The sequence below is a fragment of the Elephas maximus genome, chromosome 5 (genome assembly GCF_024166365.1).
Source record: "Elephas maximus indicus isolate mEleMax1 chromosome 5, mEleMax1 primary haplotype, whole genome shotgun sequence".
NCBI lineage: Eukaryota > Metazoa > Chordata > Mammalia > Proboscidea > Elephantidae > Elephas > Elephas maximus.
In genome coordinates, this window is record NC_064823.1 from 23,752,830 (window position 1) to 23,772,569 (window position 19,740).

The 19,740-nt window shown below is 39.6% G+C and overlaps 1 protein-coding gene across 2 annotated transcripts in view; it reads right to left on the reverse strand.

Annotated features, from left to right (window-relative positions):
• Positions 1-3,839: 3,839 nt before the first annotated feature.
• Positions 3,840-19,740, reverse strand: part of SPATA5 (spermatogenesis associated 5) — a 350,714-nt gene continuing 334,813 nt past the window's right edge. Inside the window, exon 15 of one of the 2 annotated variants that reach the window (XM_049885372.1) lies at positions 3,840-6,650. In XM_049885372.1, the coding sequence (XP_049741329.1) occupies positions 6,474-6,650 (177 nt within the window). In that variant the 3' untranslated portion in view covers positions 3,840-6,473. The remainder of the gene's footprint in view (positions 6,651-19,740) is intronic. The other variant, XM_049885371.1, reaches the window with a different exon arrangement.

The following is a 19,740-nucleotide window of genomic DNA, read 5'->3' on the forward strand; positions in this document are numbered from 1 at the left end:
TTGCTTTTTAACACTTTAAAGACGTCTTTTGAAGCAGATTTGCCCAATGCAATATGTTGTTTGATTTCTTGACTGCTGCTTCAATGGGCGTTGTGGATTCAAATAAAATGAAATCCTTGACAGCTTCAATATTTTCTCCATTTATCATAATGCTGCTTATTGATCTAGTTGTGAGGATTTTTGTTTTCTTTATGTTGAGGTGTAATCCATATTGAATGCTACAGTGTTGACTCCTCATCAGTAAGTACTTCAAGTCCTATTCACTTTCAGCAAGCAAGGTTGTGTCATCTGTATATCACAGGTTGTTAAAAAGTCTTCCTCTAAACCTGATGCCGTGTTCTTCTTCATAGAGTCCAGCTTCTCGGATTATTTGCTCAGCATACAGACTAAGTATGGTGAAAGGTTGCATCCCTGAGGCACATCTTTCTTGAATTTAAACCACCCAGTATCCCCTTGTTCTGCTTGAACAACTGCCCCTTGGTCTAAGTACAGGTTCCGCATGAGCACAATTAAGAGTCCTTGAATTCCCGTTCCTCGCAATATTATCTATTATTTGTTATGATCCACACAGTCGGCCTTTGCATAGTCAATAAAACACAGGTAAACATCTTTTGGTATTCTCTTTCAGCCAAAATCCACCTGACATCAGCAATGATATCCCTGGTTTCATGTCTTCTTCTGAATCCGGTTTGAATTTCCGGCAGTTCCCAATGTACCGCCACAACCATTTTTGAATGATCTTCAGCAAAATTTGCATGTGCTATCAGTGATACTGTTCGATAATTTCTGCATTCTGTTGGATCACTTTTCTTTGGAATGGGCACAAATATGGATTTCTTCCAGCTGGTTGGTCAGGTAGCTGTCTTCCAAATTTCTTGGCATAGAAGACTGAGCACTTTCAGCGTTGCATCCGTTTGTTGAAACATCTCAGTTGGTATTCCGTCAATTTCTAAAGCCTGTTTTTCACCAATGGCTTCAGTGTAGCTTGGACTTCTTCCTTCAGCACCACTTGTTTTTGATCATATGCTACCTCTTGAAATGGCTGAATGTTGACCAGCTCCTTTTGGTACAGTGACTGTGTATTCCTTCCATCTTCTTTTGATGCTTACTGCATCGTTCAATTTTTTGCTCATAGAATCCTTCAGTGTTGCATCTTGAGGCTTAAATTTTTTCTTCAGTTCGGCTTGAGAAATGTCGAGTATGTTCTTCCCTTTTGCTTCTCAAATTGCCAGCTCTTTTACTTCGTTATTTCTTCCATTTGCTTTAGCTACTCTACATTCAAGAGCAAGTTTCTTTTTGACATATACTTTGGTCTTTGCTTTCTTTCCTATTCCTTCAATGACCTTTTGCTTTCTTTAAGGGTGATGTCCTTGATGTCATTCCACAACTCGTTTAATCTTTTTGGTCATTAGTGTTCAATGCATCAAATCTGTTCTCAAGCTGGTCCCTAAATTCAGATGGGAGATACTCAAGGTTGTATTTTGGCTCTCATGGAGTTGTTTTAATTTTCTTCAGCTTCAACTTGAACTTGCATATGAGCAATTGGTGGTCCGTTCCACAGTTGGCCCCGGCCTTGTTCTCGCTGATGATATTGAACTTCTCCATCATCTCTTTCCACAGATGTAGTCAACTTGGTATCTGTGTATTCCATCCAGCGAGATCCATGTGTACAGTCGCAGTTTATGTTGTTGAAAAAAGGTCCAATGGGTAGGTCGTTGGTCTTGCAAAATTCTGTCATTTGATCCTGCATTACTTCTATCACTAAGGTCATATTTTTCAACTGCTGATCCTTGTTTGTTTCCAACTTTTGTATTCCAGTCAGCAGTAATTACCAACGCATCTGGACTGCATGTTTGATCAATTTCAGATGCAGAAGTTGGTAAAAATCAATTTCTTCAATTTTGGCATTAGTAGTTAAAAAAAAAAAAAAAGTTTTTTTTTTTTTAGTTGGTATATATAAATTTGAATAATAGTTGTATCAACTGGTCTTCCTGGTAGGCATATGGATATTATCTGATTTATAGCAGAACTGCCTCTCAGAGTTTCCTAAGCTGTAATCTGTATGGGAGCAGATTACCAGTTCTTTTTCCGAGGAGCGGCTGGTGCGTTCAAACAGCCAACCTTTACGTTAGTAGCCCAAGAGCTTGCTTAACCATTGCATCACTAGGTCTTTCTAAAACACTGGCAACTGGGGTATAGTTGACATAGACATTAGATAAAAAGCCTATCCATGCACACAGCTGCATAATGAAAACCCAAGGAAAAAAGGCAAATAAATTTGGAGTATTTGGATTCCTATGTGGACCACATTTGGAAACCAGTGTTAATTCAATCCACACGTAATTTCACAGGGTGCTTTGGTATGTGCTCATCCTAAAAGGAAGGCCTCAGGGAGACATGACAGAAGAAACCAAGACTCTACTAATCTAACATCTAGGAATTTAAGCAACAACAGGCCAGGGAAATAATTTTGTTCTGTCTTTACAGCAACTTTTCTATAGCCCTCTCTTCGTTAAGATAAATTTAACATATTTTCAAATTTTGGTTCTTCTATAAATTCAATCATTATTTTTCAAAAATGAAAAACCTATACTTTTTTTTAAAAGCTGTTTTATGCATTAGAAATAACACGAAACTAAACACTGTCTGATATAGTGCCAGAAGATGAGCCCTTCAGGTTGGAGGGCACTCAAAATACGATTGGGGAAGAGCTGCCTCCTCAAAGTAGAGTTGACCTTAATAACGGGGATGGAGTCAAACTTTCGGGACCTTCATTTGCTGATGTGGCATGACTCAAAATGAGAAGAAACAGCTGCAAACATCCATTAACAATCAGAACATGGAATGTACAAAATACAAGTCTAGGAAGATTGGAAACTGTCAAAAATGAAATGGAACACATAAAGATTGATATCCTAGGCATTAGTGAGCTGAAATGGAGTGGTATTGGTCATTTTGAATTAGACAATCATATGGTCTACTATGCTGTTAATGATGATTTTAAGAGCAATGGCATTGCATTCACTGCCAAAAAGAACATTTCAAGATTTGTCCTGAAGTACAACATTGTCAGTGATAGGATAATATTCACACCCCTACAAGGAAGATCAGTTAATACCACTATTATCCAAATTTATGCACCACCCACTAAGGCCAAAGATAAGGAAATTGAAGATTTTTACCAACTTCTGCAGTCTGAAATTGATCAAACATGCAATCAGGATACACTGATAATTACTGGAGATTGGAATTAGAAAGTTAGAAACAAAGAAGAAGGATCTGTAGTTGGAAAACATGGCCTTGGTGATAGAAATGATGCCGGAGATTGAATGACTGAATTTTGAAGACCAACAACTTCTTCATTGTAAATACCTTTTTCACCAACAGAAACTATACATATGGACCTCCCAGAAAGAATACACAGGAATCAAATCGACTACATCTGTGGAAGCAGATGATGGAAAAGCTTGATATCACCAGTCTCAACAAGGCCAGGGGCCAACTGCAGATCTGACCATCAACTACTCACATGTAAGTCTAAGCCGAAACTGAAGAAAATTAGAACAAGTCCACGGGAGCCAAAGTATGACCTTGCGTATATCCCACCTGAATTTAGAGACCACCTCAAGAGTAGATTTGATGCGTTGAACGCTAATGACCAAAGACCAGACGAGCTGTGGAAGGACATCAAGGACATCACTACATGAAGAAAGCAAGAGGTCATTAAAAAGACAGGAAAGAAAGAAAAGACCTAAATGGCTGTCAGAAGAGACTCTGAAACTTGCTCTTGAACATTGAGTAGCTAAAGCAAAAGGAAAAAATGATGAAGTACTACTACATATAATGTTACAGGGCATAATTAGCTGATGTTATCATTCTCACAAAGAGGGAAAGTAAATGCCTAGTTTTAAGGTATTTAAAGACAGAATTGCACTGATAATACAATAACAATAAAAACTAAAAAAGAAAATGAGGCGCTCGACTTACCTCAGAACCGGCTTAAGAGAGTCATCGGAATAGAACCCTGTCGTAAGTTAGGGACTACCTGTATATCTAGGAGAATTGTTGGATCATAGGGTCTTCAATATTATTGGATACGCTAACTGCTTTCTGAAGTGGTTGCACCAATTCACGTTCCCACCAGCAGGGTATGAGTGGCCCGCTGTTCCACATCCTTTGGGATTCTGAGATCTTTGTAAGCAGGGCTTTAGCTAGTGGAATCCACTGTGGCTGGGGTTGATATGTCCCTACAACTAGTGCAAATGCCAGTCTCTCAGAGGATATTTCTAGCTTGGATTCACGTTTTCATTTAATTTTTAGGTGTTGACATTCTATATAACAAAGAAAGTTTGAATTAAAACCCAAAGCCTTGGGAAGGAAAGTCCATAGAATTCTCAGAGGGGCCTTTTTTTTTAAAAAAAATCCAAAACACAGGCTAAGTCAGAAAGGTTCCTTGTAGTTTTCCTATTCAGTGGGAGAATTTCTTTTCTAGTCTACCTTTACATTGTGTTGGTCTTTAAAGATCCGGGCATTATGTGTGAGACTCAGTTATAATTTCTATGGGACATGGGCTGAAAGCTTTGAGTGGCTATTACCATCTCAACTCCTTGCTGATAGAGATTGCTATCCTCCTCCCTACTACCCAGGCCCCTGTCTGAGAGCCTTAGTATCCATTCAAGCTTACTGTTGTGGTTTTTATTTTACTGAGGATGGAATTTCTTTTATTTTCTTGTTTTGGCCCTTGGGGCTAAGAGTTCTCTTATTTTCTGTGCCCTTGGCTCTGCATTTATATGGTAGAGATTAGGATTCTTCTCCTCAGAATTTTTATAATAACCCAAGGGAAAATGGAGAGCATGGAAGTAATTTTACTTCCATGTTCTATTTGCTTCAATGTGTTAGCCTTATTTTCTAAATCAGCAGTGTCCAACACAGAGCCTTCTCCACTGAAGGAAATATTCTGTAACCTGCTCTGTCCGATACGATAGACACTTGCCCCATGTGGCTGCTACTGAGCACTTGAAATGTAGCTAACACAACTGATGAGCTGAATGTTTAATTTTATTTATTTTAATTAATAAAATTTAAATGTAAGTATCCTTATGTCGGAATTGACTCTATAGCAATGAGTTCTGTTTTCTTTGTATGTGACTAACTCATTGCCGTTGATTCTGACTCATAACCGCCCTATAGGACAGAATTGAACTGTCCCATAGGGTTTTCATGGAGCGGCTTGTGGATTTGAACTGCCGACCTTCTGGTTAGCAGCCATAGCGCTTAACCACTGTGCTGCAAGGGCTCCCATATGTGACTAGTGCCTACTATACCAGACAATACAGCTCTAAATAGTAGTAATATTCTTGGTCTCCTGGGTGGCTTTATGTAATGGTAAACCAATATTGTCTGGAAATTAAAACCTGCCAAATCCCTTTCTGATGGTCAAAGGATGAAACAGTTGAGACATGACTTCAGAATATCTGCCACCACAAAGCTACCTAGCCCATTATTTTGATAATCAGGTACCTCTCACCTGACTTGTTTTTCTGACCAGGTTTAAGTGCACATTCTTTCCACTGCCAACTTCTGAACTGAAAGTCAGGGAATCATTTTCTAACAGTGTTTTCAAGAGTATTAAAGTGTCAAGAAATCCTAGACATAAATAACTAAGAGCATAACTACATATATTTAGAATGTAACCTAAGACAAATGATTAAGAGTACAATCTGGTTATCTTTGAACTGAAAACATTTACTGGTAACCTGAAGATGTGTACAAGTTAAAACAAGAATACTTCGTACGATTTATTTATAGCATTTTGTGGGGAAGAAAAATCAAAACAAGCCTACTCTTCTAGGCCGAGACTGAGCTCACAATTTTTCAAGCTTTCAAAGAATATTATATTATACGAAAGAACTCTTAATTCTTTTTCTTTGCCATTAGTACAGGTTAAGAAGGCTAAAACGAAAATGTAGGTATATAATTATGATGAGAACAAATACGTATTTGGAAACAAAGCCACATAAGCCTGGCTGGCCATCAAAAATAAAGACTTGTGAATATTCACCAGACATTCATCCACTCCCAATTTCCAAACTTTTCCTATGTTATTCTTCTATGAATTCTATGTCCACAGGTTTCGCATTTAGGAAGGCACTGAAACAGATTCTGGAGAAAGGAAAGTATCTCATGGGGTGAGCAAACCAGCTCAAAGATGAAAAAGCTAAAGGTTTTTTTTTTTTTTTTTTTAAACCAGTTAAAACAGATTTAAACTCATATCCAGAGATATTTCCATTGTAACCATATGATTTAAGATACCTATAAGAACTACAGGCCCCCAGTTCCAGTGAACATATTTCAGACATTTTACCTATTAAGGAATTTTTTGACACTCTCAAGACAAAATTAAAAAAAAAAACAAAACAAAAAACCTTTTCTCTAGAAAAGACTATTTTAGCATAATGAAGATATACATTTTCTCAGAGTGCATGTAGCCCGCTCCTCTCTTGGTAATCTTCATAAAAACGTCTCAACGATTCAGGAATTCTAGGTGTCACAGTGCTCAAGGCTTGAGAAAAATGTCTTTTCATAATGCAGTTGGCTTGAATGTCTTCCTCCAGAGCAAGAAGGGCTGCTTCTCTACAGACAGCTATAATCTACAAAAAAAAAAAAAAAGAGTGGGGGAATAAAACAATCGATACTTTTTTTAGGGTATTGATATTAATTCATATTCCAAATATTCATCTATGCTAACTTCTACAACTCTAAGCATGTTGCTAAAATTTACCTGCAAGTTATCCCACTTAAGATTTTCAAAGGGGTGTCAAGCAATCATATACAGAACATCCTGCTCATTCATTCATTCCAAAACAATTAACTACAGTACTCAGAACCAGGCGCTTCAAAAAGACTTATAAGCTGTGGCATTTGCTCTGAAGGGGCTTATGATCTTAGAGGTGGAACGGTCTGCGTAATACACAGCAACAAAGGGTACGTGTGTATGTGTGGTGGGCAGGCAGGACGGGAGGGCAGAGGGAGGGGATGGTCTGAGAGCGAGCGAGGCCCTGCGCACTGGCACACCTTGTCATAGCAGAGAATTCCCACATTCCTTTCAACCTTTGATGTATCACCAACACGTAAGAGCATTTCTTTATGTGCATCTTTTAAATGAGTTCTTAAACCATGGGAATATCACACAGGGTTGTCTACGTTTATTTTGGAGAACTGCATTAGAACAGAGAAGTGACTTCTGTTTACTCAGCGAGGGAAGCTGGAAGAATTGAAAAGAATCAGGGGAGGGGGCGGAGTGGCTGGCAGAGGGAGGGGGAGGGAGTAGGCAGTAGGAAAACGGAAGGGGAGGAAGGCTCAAGTCTCAAATCCTGCAATGTGTTTTTAAGCTCTCTGGACTTCAGACAGCGGAAGCAGGCTGATGCCAGTGTCACTCTAAAGACACATTACTGTGGTGAAAAGAGCTTGTGGGATGAAAAGAGATATTGTGATTTTTCAGGGCAACAGGGAAAACAGTGATTGATATTGACTGTGCCCTTATATCAGTAAATGAAAGGGCCAGCTGAAACACATTTGTCTAGCCGTTCAGCATATTTTCTCTGTTCGTTCACTCACTGAAAAGAGTTCCTCTGCTTATGCTGGGCTAATGGCTGCCAAAGCAGTTTAGTAGCTTTTTAGGGGATTTAGAAACATGTTTAGTGAGCTTTCAAAAAACATGCATAGATTTAGATGGCTTTGTCAAATTACGACAATATAACTATTAGTTCTCTGCTTCCTTAATGAGCACTGAAGTTAACTATACTGGTTATGCACGTTAATGCTTTTCAGAAAAGAGAGTAGTTACCAGGTTGTTGAAGGCAAAAACAAAACTTCTAGGGATTAGTAAAACCATCTCATCATATATCCTGGTACAAAAAGAGTTATTTTGAGAATAAGAATGTGATAATAAGCACAATAAAAGTCCGTGAAATGCCCAGCAAGGTAAACTGGCTATCCAGTGGTTGTTACACTGTCTTCTAAGGGGACCTTGGGGGCTTCCATGAAGAGGTGAAGGGACCATCTGGGGAGAAACCCCTCGCCCCCATCTGAGCAACTTTTCTCTCATCTGTGCAAGGATTTGAAGAAGCAGTTGCAAGGTTAAAAAGTTCGAAGAACCACTTCAAGAGGCAAAGAGAAAGGAACCTCCTTCTGGTCAATGAAGCTTTCCTTCTCTGGCATGGCACAGGGAATGCTTCCTTCTTGTGACTCCCTCCTCAAGCTGAGGAGAGCAGTCGCTGCCCCTGTGCCAACACCTTGTCCGAGACTTATCTCCAAAAATCGAAGTCACTGAAAACCCTATGGGGCAGAGTACGACTCTGAGATGGATGGGGTTACCATGAGTCGGAGTCATCTCAATGGCAGCTGATTTGGTTTAATAGTTAGGCAATCACTTTTTCATCAATCAGCACCCACTAAATAGCTATGCTGTGCAATGGCTTTAAGAGGCCAGGTAGAGGATCCAGAGACATGCAAGATATCATATCTGTTCCCTGATACCCACAAACCAGTAGGAGACGGACATGAATTAATGGCAATGAATGGCATGGTACTAGAAGCACCACCAGAGAGGCAATATGAAACTGTTTTGGGTGTGGTGAGGAGGGAGCAATTACTGCTGGCTGAGGGAAAGCTTCATAAACCAAAGTTTGAAGGACAGAATTTAGATACATATACATGAAAGGAAATGGCATCCTGAGTAGAAGGAATATAACGTGCAAAGACACAGCAAGGTGGAAATAAAAGGAACAAGGAGTACATTAAATTAGCCTTAGTACCCAAAATGGAGAACTGAAAAAAAATAAAGAGTAATCCTCCCATCAAAATATCACCAAAAATAGAGTTTTTAGAAGTCACATGGCCACGATGACAGTGAAGGCTAGTCAATGACAGTTGTCTCTAAAGCTCTAAACCAAAGCAGTTGACTCACAAGGGGCTGACAAGAGCATTAACTTCTAAAGGTTCCTTTGTCTTTTCCTCATAAAAGGGCTTCTTAGTAGAAATTCCAAAAGGGAAAGTATTAAGTGGATTATTGGGTCTTCTCTCCTAATCCACATAAAATGGTAGGTCTTGGTGGTGCAGCGGTTAAGTGCTAGGCTGCCAACTGAAAGGTCTATGGTTTGAACCCACCAGCGGCTCCACTGGGAGAAAGATGTGTTAGTCTCCTTCCATAAAGATTACAGTTTCGGAAACCCTATAGGGCAGTTCTACTCTGTCGCATAAGGTCGCTATGAGTTGGAATCAACTTGACGGCAACGGGTTTGGTTTGATTTTATTTTTAAAAATGGAAGGATTCTTAGAGCATCCATTTCATAATGGCTGGTTCCTATTTGCTTTGGGGATCACTTACTTTGGTATGAGTTCCAAGATACGATGATCTGAAGACCCCCCAGGGAAACTGCAGCTTTCCTACTTAAAAATCCTTAGCAGCTTTCATGGCCAGTGTGTTTCCCTTGGGATATTAGTGTGTATCCAGAGGAAGATGTATTGTGAGATCAAATAAATTTTGGGAGCCGGTGTGTATACACTACTCTCCACAACGCACAGTAGAATTTTAAAGATTTTGTGAAGCCTACCAGTGAAGATCTGTTTAATTTTACTGAACCACAGAACTTTCCCCTTCCCCATTTCTTGACAGAACACTTATAAACGGCTACCTTTAGAGTTACTACTGGTCTTCAGCACACATTTAGGGAGATGCTAACCCACACCAAACAACTCATTCAAGGCCCTGCACAACATGGGTCTTGCGTCTCTCATAATCTTTAGTTTGCTCTCCTCTGTTCCAGAATAGGGAGAAAAGGGAAGGGGGTAACGACAGAAACATAAGGAATAGGCATATTTAAGGGCTGAGAAGAGGGAGAGAAGGCTAAGCAGGAGGAGAGGTGCTGAGAGACAGGAAGAGGACCACGCTGAGTAATGGAGGCAAAACACAGTAATGCTTGGAGCAGTCACAGCACTTAATGTGCTTGGTACATGTAAATAGTCAACACATGTTTGTTGAATTGAACTGAATAGTTCCTTAACTATAAACATGTTTTAAAGTGTATGTTATGTACATCTTTTCCATATCTGGCTACCCTGTAGCATTTTTTACTTATGTTTGATATGATCTAGACTATGTAAGTTATACTTCAGTTTTTGGAATGATGATAAAGCCAATAAAAAAATTATGTAACGCTGTGATATATGTTTGTCTTAGGCAATGTTTTCAATCTGGGGCACTATTTTGAATACCATTCTTTCCTTGGAAGTAATATAAATTAGAAGCTCTAGCAAGAATATACTATAAACCAAACCAAACCAAACCCACTGCTGTTAAATTAATTCTGACTCATAGCGACCCTACAGGAGAGAGCAGAACTGCCCGATAACATTTCCAAGGCTGTGTATCTTTATGGGAGCAGACTGCCACAGCTTTCTCCTGTGGACTGGCTGGTAGATTCAAACCACCAACCTTTTAATTAGTAGCCAAGTGCTTTAACCACTGCACCTCCAGGGTTCCTTACGAATATACCACACTTGTGCTTTTTTTGAGGAATGTTTCCTTAGGTATCAAAATTTGTTATACAGGGACAGGGGTTTTTTGGCTGTGTTGCCATGGAAAAAACTGCCGTAGAATTGAGAAAGACCCCAGAAAACTTACAGTCAATATAGCAATAAATATTGGTTTGGAGCATTCAAATGGAAGCTTTGCTTAAAAAAAAAAAAAAAAGGTACAAATGGTGATCTACTGTCCCACTTGATGAAAGCAATCTGGGATCAATTAATTGTTGAAGGGTTTTTCCTTCTCTCTTAAGCTTTAGAAAGGTGGTCTTTTTAGATTAATCTGCCAACGCATCTATTTGGAAATAAACACTACAGAAACACGATCATGAAGATGACACAGGACCGGCAACATTTTGTTCTGTTATACATAAGGTTGCCATGAGTCAGAGCTGACTCAATGGCAACTAATAACAACAACTACAGAAACTGGAAAGAAGGCTCTTCAATTTAAACTGGGGCCTTCTTGTTACAATCTATAAAGTTTGTAAGAAAACCTAATAAGTATATGTATATGTGCGTGTGTGCATGCGCGTGCACACACACACAGTATACACAGGGACCACAAATGCTTAGCACTCTGCTGACAGCATATTCAAAACCACATGCAGCATGGAGCTGTTTTAGTGATAAGGAATTCAGCTGCATTTTTCCCATGAGGCCACAGAAGAACCTCCCTGAGAAGACGTGTAGAAGAATAGATGAACTGGAATCACAGGCTGTCTGGAATGCTAAACTAACCCGTTTAGACAGAAAACCCTTGGCCACTTGAGCTCCTTAACTTCTTTGACAAAAAGGGATTTTGGAAGCTTTCCCCTAATCCCTTCGCCATCTTGTTCTCTTCCCTCATAGGCTGCAAACTAGATCATTTAAATGAATTATTAGCCAACTATCAGCAAGGTTGATTTTGCCACTAGGCTGTAAAAGCAAAAAAGCTTCGGTTGGGTCTATAAGGCTGAGAGTATTCATTCTGTGTTCTTACTCAATTTTGACTAAAAATCGGACACCCAAACTTTTAGCACATATATGCAGCTTGCTGTAAAGATATTTTATGTTTGGGGAAATGATGACCAGAGACAAAACGCTAGCAAAGTAGGCACAAGACCTTACTCGCAGAACTAGACCAAGACACGATGTCATTCTGGTGACCATGACACTCATTTATTTGGAACTAACATGTCACAAATTCTCTTCCGACTTGTTCTGCAGTAATAACAGATTTGACCATTAGATATCTGACAAATATCATGAAGCAATAAGGAGGCGTACTCTCTGATAGATTTAGGCATATTGAGATGAGTTCTAAGAAGAAAACAGAAAATTTTTTGATGAAAATGCTTAGAAATCCTCAAAATAAAGTCACGGAATAAATATAGTAATTGGTTTCAAATGTGGGGAAAAAAATAACTCACCAGTGAAAGCCAGGGGACATATGAGCGTGAATTTTCAGGCTATGCTTGCTCTCTGAAAAAGCAGTTCCTTTGGAACAACAACAATATAGCAATAACTGGATTATGTGAGACAACTCCACTTGTGAGTAGTGTAGGGAAGCAACTCTCCATGATGAGAAGGCTCTTGACCACTGAACCTTGGGAAATCTAATTACCTCACTTTTAAATGGAAAAGGGCAAAAGAGGCAATTGTGCAGAATTCTGAATGCCATGAAGAATAAGAACAATGTCTTACTTTACTGTGGAAAAAACGAAACCTCTTGTACATAGCCTACGGTTCTTTCACCCAATCCATGAGACAAGAAGAGTTTAAACAGGTGGCTCAGCTTAGTAAAATAGAAACAGATGTATTACGAAAATCAAAACCAACATGGTTTCTAAAGCAGGCAATAATAATTTCTAAAAATCTATGTGATTAAAGAATAACAGTCAAGGCAAAGAATGTTTACCAAAAATCAATCAACAGGAAGGAAAGCCTGGAAACGTCAGGCATCATTTTGGGTATTCATCCCTCCTATGCTGTAAGCCCTTCTTTGTTCATTTCCGTTTCACAAGAGCACTACCTTCTTTCCTGGTGCCTTAAGAGGCTGGGCACCCAAGAGGAAGTTTAAGACCGTTACTATCATTTCCAGATAAGGCCTGGGTAGTATCTGAATTTCCTTGCTATATGCTGTAAATAGATTACAATAATGAAAACAGGAAAATATACCTACGGGGAGCATGTAAGTTTGAGAGGAAGGGGTGCTACACTACAAGTAGGCCTCTGGAGTAAGGGGAACTAACAGCTGCTCACTTCATGGTGAAATCCTAACTTAGCCTTTACCACTAAGTTCCTAACTGCCTCTCAGAGACTATTTATATCTTCAAAGAAAGGTGGAAGGGTAAAAAAGAAGTTCCGAAGGTGGCTTAAACCACCAGCAAAGTCCTGCTTGGCTACCGTCACCCCCGGCAAGCACAGGGAACACTTGAAGCTGTGAAGAAAATGAAGTCAGCAATTTTTAATGTGCCAGAAGAGGAAGCTCATTTATGGGGTGACCTTACATGATGAGGGAAAGTGGGTCTTTGATAGCTGAATTCATATACCTAGTTTAACCGGCACATGGCAGGGCTAATTGACAGAAAAACTACAACTGCTTCATCCCAGACCCAGTGCCACAGCTTCATAGAGACTGGAATTTAAGAGTATAAAGATACAGCCACGCTGCAATTTCTTTCATGAGTGAGTGAACTGCACAGTACAGAATATTTGGAGGGACCAAGCTGGAGAAGAGAGAAGATCCACATGGAATCCACAGAGGCGGAGCTCTCTTCTGGGCTCTGAGAGGCAGCCTGGCTGTGGCGCTGGCTGTTTGGCACGAAGAAAGCCCGCCCTCCGGAGAGGCCTAAATGTGCTTTTCAGCTTCTTTGTATTTCAAGTGTACTAAATTGCTTTAAAGAATCCACCAAAAGAAATGGGCTTCAGTGCTTAAAAAGTCTTAGGTATTTTCAAGAAAGTGGTTTTGTTTAAAGCATCTTCTGTCTGGAACACCTGTGACCTGTTGAGCTTAATTGGGCTGCAGCTGGCCTTGATTGTGCGCGCAGCCGCTGGAGGGCCCGGCGCGGACATTGTGTTCAGTCCCCCCACCCGCCCCCTCGCCTTTCTTTTCACTTTCACAGCCCCGCGACCTCCTTCTCCTGTGTGTCTGAGGGATTAGGAACCCAGTAGAGAGAGGTGTCCTGCTGTTTGCGAATAGCAGGCACTGAGGTGCTTCAAGGAGGAGGCTACCTGGGAGATTATGTGCTCATGTGGACGCGGCGGGCCCATTCTCCGGGCCCCATTGAGACGGGCTGAAAGGTGGCTGAATGGCCTGGCATGAAAGATGGGGCCTGAAGAAAGCACAGCAGGCTCCTGGCCGCACAGTGGCAGCTGGAAGTCACACTGCCACAGGCACAAACAGTGAGGGGTGCCCCAAACTGCCAAGAAAGCAGCTCTGAGTAAGACAGGGTTGGAGGAATTCAGAGGGGAAGCAAGGGACACTTACTTCAAGTCCTTTAAAATGCCACTTCACCCACTGAAAAAGTTTTAAGTGGTGAGGGCAGAAATGAGATTTTTGAAGGACAGATTTCAGATTTAAAGAATTGCATAACTGTTGTTCTTGGGCTGAATTCCTTTTGGATTGTGAGCAAAATAAGCCTTATAATAATCCATCTGGGGTTATCTTAAGGTCATACTATGTAGAATACCATCCACAATATTGAGTCAAAAGGAAATGTCTGTAAAGACACTATCAAACCTAATGACATTACAGAAGGGAGAAAAACTTGGTTGTTTCATTTTGGTAATTTAAAGTTATATTCAAGCCTTTAAAAAACACAGCTGAAGTACAGGTAGATCCAGTGTATAACCTTTCACTATAATTTGCATGGAGAAGCCCATAATATTTTTTGCTTTTTTTAAAAAAATTTACAAGTGAATTGAGTATCCCATACAGCTTTCGGGCTGAAGAGATTTTGCATTTCAAATGTCCCTGCATATTGTTTCTAGGATGTTCTGCACCTGTGGGAATTTTACATGTGCCTAATTGAATTGAATCTTAAGGTAAAAAAGTTATTTTTGGTTTTGAAAAGAGCACACCAACTGGTAGAGAAATGTGAAGAACAGGAACTACTGTGGTAGGGAAGGAGAGGGATAAGGGCAAATATATTTCATTCGTTTGAGAAATCTTTATTGACTACCTACAAGATGCTAGGCACTGGAGAATATAGCAGTGAAGAAAATAAAGCCCCACTTCATGGAACGAGGTGTGCCAAGTACTGGATAATGGACTTAATCTTCAAGAGTCTGAGTAAATGTTTCCACTGGAAACCATCCCTGAGGCAACTTCATGCTTGATTGCTTTCGGGTCACTGTTTCATGGTCTCAGGGCAGCTTGGTCACTGTTTCATGGTCTCAGGGCAGCTTGTGGTATTCTGTCGTATCACAGTTGTCAGTGTGTACAGTCATTTGTGCTAAACGTCTGTCTATCTCACTAGACTAGATGCTCCATGAAGGCCCTCCAGCCATGGTCCTGCTCTACTCCCCAAACATACCATATCAGCATGTTCCTTACCAAATGCCACCACCTTTGGGAGTCTACAAAAAGGTCCTATGCACAGAGACATAGTTTTTTTTTTTAACGCCCCCACCCCCACACCCTGTCTCTGCTATGACAATTTTGGCCAAGATAATTATACAATAAAGCAAGAATGTCTTGGTCACAACGAGTCATAATGAGTTGGGGTGTGCATTTGTGAGCCCTTGTGAGGCCGATGACTAAGCTATGGCCAGAAAGTAGATGGAGCCCTAGAAGAGGCAGTACCCCTTGGGTAAAAAGCACCCACATATGGGAGAGCTTAAGGTTGGCCCCAGACAAGAGGAGAGATGAGGGTTCTCCTTAGGAGAGGAGATCACGCAAGGTTCAGCTACCCAAAGTATTCCAGGACCCCTCTGAAGTCTGGAGGGTTTGATTCTCTCTGCCAAGTGTTTTGGAGCTTGGAGAGGGGCACAGAGGTGTGGACAGGGGTGTTAAACAGTTTGAATAAACCCCTTGCTTCCTCATCTGTCAGCCATCTTCACTGACAGCTCCCAAATCTTGCCCTGCATAAAGCTGCCTCTTGAATCTCTCCAGCTTCAGATGCCCTGGGTAGCCTTTTTTGGGTCTTGTCTAACTTGGGATTCTGAACACTTTGAAGCACTTGCAGAATGGAGCATTTGGAATTAATGCCTTTTGCACCTTTTTACCCAGTCTTAATCTGTAATGAGCCCCTATCTATTCCTTTCCCATCCTCAGAGCACCTGTAGGATGGAATCCAATCAGCAAACTTATTTGGCATCCCTAAAATCATTTAAAACAGTACGGTATGGTGTTAATGGCTATCTATGTCAAAAAGGAAAAAGAACAAAAGATGACAATTTGTAGCTTGCTAATTTTTTTTTAAGGGGCACGTCTATCATCTGTCAGTCTGTTTGTCATACTGTAGTGACTTGTGTGTTGCTGTGATGCCGGAAGCTATGCCACTGGTATTTTAAATACCAGCAAGGACACCCGTGGTGGACAGGTGTCATGGACTGAATTATGTCCCAACAAAAATGTGTGTATCAACTGGGTTAGGCCATGGTTCCCAGTATTTTCTGGTTGTCCTCCATTTTGTGATTATAATTTTATGTTGAGAGGATTAGAGTGGGATTGTACCACCACCCTTACTCAGGTCACCTCCCTGATCCAACAGGGTAAAGGGAGTTTCCCTGGGGTGTGGCCTGCACCGCTTATTATCTCTCAAGAGATAAAAGGAAAGGGAAGGAAGCAAAAAGTTGGGGACCTTATACTACCAAGAAAGCAGCACTAGGAGCAGCGCATGTCCTTTGGACCTAGGGTCCCTGTGCCTGAAAAGCTCCTCGACCATGGGAAGGTCGAGGGCAAGGATCTTCCTCCAGAGCCGAAAGAAAGACAGAAAGCCTTCCCTTGGAGCTGACACCATGAATTTGGACTTGTAATCTACTAGACTGTGAGAAAATAAATTGCTCTTTGTTAAAGCCATCCACTTGTTGTATGTCTGTTATGGCAGCACTAGATGACTAAAACAACAGGTGTCAGTGGAGCTTCTAGACCAAGACAGACTTAGGAAGAAAGGGCTGGTAATCTACTTCTGAAAATTAGCCAAAGAAAACCTAGAGAACATCGTTTGACTTGCTTACTTTGCAGGAGGGATCAGTTGTTACAGGAGGACATGATGTTTGTTGAGGCAGAGAGCCAACGAGGGCATGTGAGACTCTTGGTGAGATGGAATAGCACAGTAGTCACAAGGATGGACTCAAACATGCTGACAATTTTGAGGATGACATAGGACGGGGCAATGTTTCATTCTGTTGTACATAAGGTCATCACGAGTTGCAGTAGACTCAACAACAGTTACCAAGGTCCTGGTGAGCAAACACTAACTACATTAGCACAAGATACGGAGTAAGAAGACAGAATGATGATTATCTTATACTTACAGAGGTCATTCTCATTGGCAGAAGTATTCTTCCTGAAAGAAAAAGCTCTTTTTTCCCCCCACTAGGACATAAATAAAAATGTATTTATAATAACTGAAAGCAAAACCATCATCATAAAAACAAAATATTCAGAAAATACCCAACATATACACATACCTCCTCTATTTTTACATTAGTAAGATGGTCTCTGTTTTCTGACTGAAATGCTTTTGTTGCTGATGAGTCATTTGTTTAGAAGCTCACACACTATATTGTGTTTAAAATTTAATAATAGTAACATTAACTACTTTGTTACATGAACTAGACATTATTTCAAGTGGCATTTCGCCAGTCTGTATGTTTATTGGCCATATAATAAGGATTCTTAACCTAGGGTTTTTTTTTTTTTAATTGCTTCCTAGATGGGTCTAAGAACGTACTGAAACTATATGAAAAATCTAATAAACGTGTATGCATCTTTCTAGAGAGAGGGTTCAAAGTTTTCATCACATGCTAAAAAGATTAAGAACTACTACTCTATAATAATTATATTTCAAACTTCCTTAAATCCTACGAATGTTTCAGAATAGTATCTCTTTTCCATTTTCCAGATGACTTAGGCCAGAATAAAATTTGGCTACAGCCATCACAGTTCAGGAGTACGGGAATTACAAAAGGGAGTTGGTCATAATAGTTTTTTTTTTTTTCTTCTTAGAACTTCTTCTTACATCCTAGAAAAATTCAGCAGCTATCCTTGGGTATAACCAAATGCTTACTCATACTTTATTTATATAAAGAAGAATCTAAAGACCTATATCCAATTTCATTTATTAAAAAATTAAAAAAAGTTTAAAAAAAGGAAGAAAAGAGCTAGAATAAAAAAGGCACTAAGACCGCAAATGTGAGGACAAATTTTAAGGAATGCAAAACCCAAGTTTCCAAGATAAGATTAGAATTTGCAAGTGGCATGTATTAAGTGTGTGTAATTTTAATTAACCTATAAGTGAATTTTTAAATTAAAATGCACACAGGTTTTGATGTATGACAAGAACACTATATACTATGTATTTGAAAACTGAAGGGGTTGTTTCTTACATGAAAAATTGTATGAGTTGTCTTACAAGGAGTGAGACACACTTTGAGCTCTATTTCCTACATGTCCACTAAAAAAAAAAAAAAGAAATGGGAAATCTCCTATTTTGCTGATTCTAAAGCCTTTCAGGAAGTCAATAGTGGGCTCTAGCTCCTGCCTTCTTTTAACATTTATACACACACACACACACACACACACACACACGATATAAACTTAAATTACAATGACTTGTAAAAGTCACACGGGACAGTCACTTTCATTACATTTACTCTTGGTCCAGCCAAAGTGGAGAATAAAGATGATTCAAGTTATGAGGACTTTAATGAAAATATGCATGCATTTTCCTCTTCTGATCATTAAGCCCATTACTCAATGAACTATCAAACCTAAACATTTTTCATAACTTCCGCTACCCAAAACTTTTTGCAAGAATTCTAATAAGAGTATAAGATTTTTGTCAGGTTCAGCAATGAGAAAGGCCAGAATGCGTCCTAGAAAGACTGAAAAACATCTAATAAGCCAAAAATAAAAACCATCATCAGAAAGACCATAATAGCAGTCCACAGATAAGGAAAGGGTTGTAGAAAAAGAAGTGTAGATGAAACTACTTGTTGATAATGAATCTTTTTTTTTTTTTTTTTTAAAGCTTAACTTAAAAGATGAATTAAATTGTCACTTGGGACTGGTATGAAATGCACTGACAAGAAATGCAACAGATACTATATTTGAGGAGCTGATGATGAATTTTTAAAGCATAGACTATCACCTAGTTTTTAAAATCTAAAGCTGTAAAACTGAGTGAATTTGTGTCTGTATTTACTAAATTTCAGGAGTGTATCCATATATTTTAATCATTTTAAACTAAGTGAACTTTCCTCAGGTATCACTGGAACCCGACCAGTAGACTTTTCTAACTGAACAGAAGAGATTTTTTTCACATAGCTATGAGTCAACTGGACACAATGGAATTATGATACAACGGAAACTATTTTTCCAACTTAGTCAATGTATTCTCTGTTATGAATGAAACAATATACACATAAAAGCACCCTATAATGTTGTAAAGAGGAGAACAGTGAGGCAAGTGCCAAGAATTTCATTCATCTCAAGGTTATACTTTTTGATTTAGTGATCTAATCACTGAAGTTTAGATAGGCTATTCCTTGGTAATAAGCACCTCCATTTTAGTATGCTGGCATCCAACTGAAATAAATCCAGACCATTTTTGACATACTATGTTCAAGACATATTTTTTACACATTTCATAATTACAGTGAAGAATGTGAGCGCCAACAGAAATTCAGAATTATTTTACAGGTCTGTCCCACCTCACTCCCAACTCTGTTGTCTTTGAAACATCCATCCGCCCGTCTGTCCATCCATCCGTTCACTCATTTGTAGATGCATATAAACTCATAAGATGTGGTATCAGTTTGAGCACTGTATTAAAGCGTGAAGTACAATTTACCATCAGTTACTATAAAGCCCAGCATTTGGTCTATCTTTTAAAATTAGCTAGGCTAAGCTCCCATCACTCTGGCAGGAACCCAGCATAGCTGTGCCTTTAACAAAAGAATTCTGTAATAAAACAAGATTTTACATGCTGAAATAAAATATTT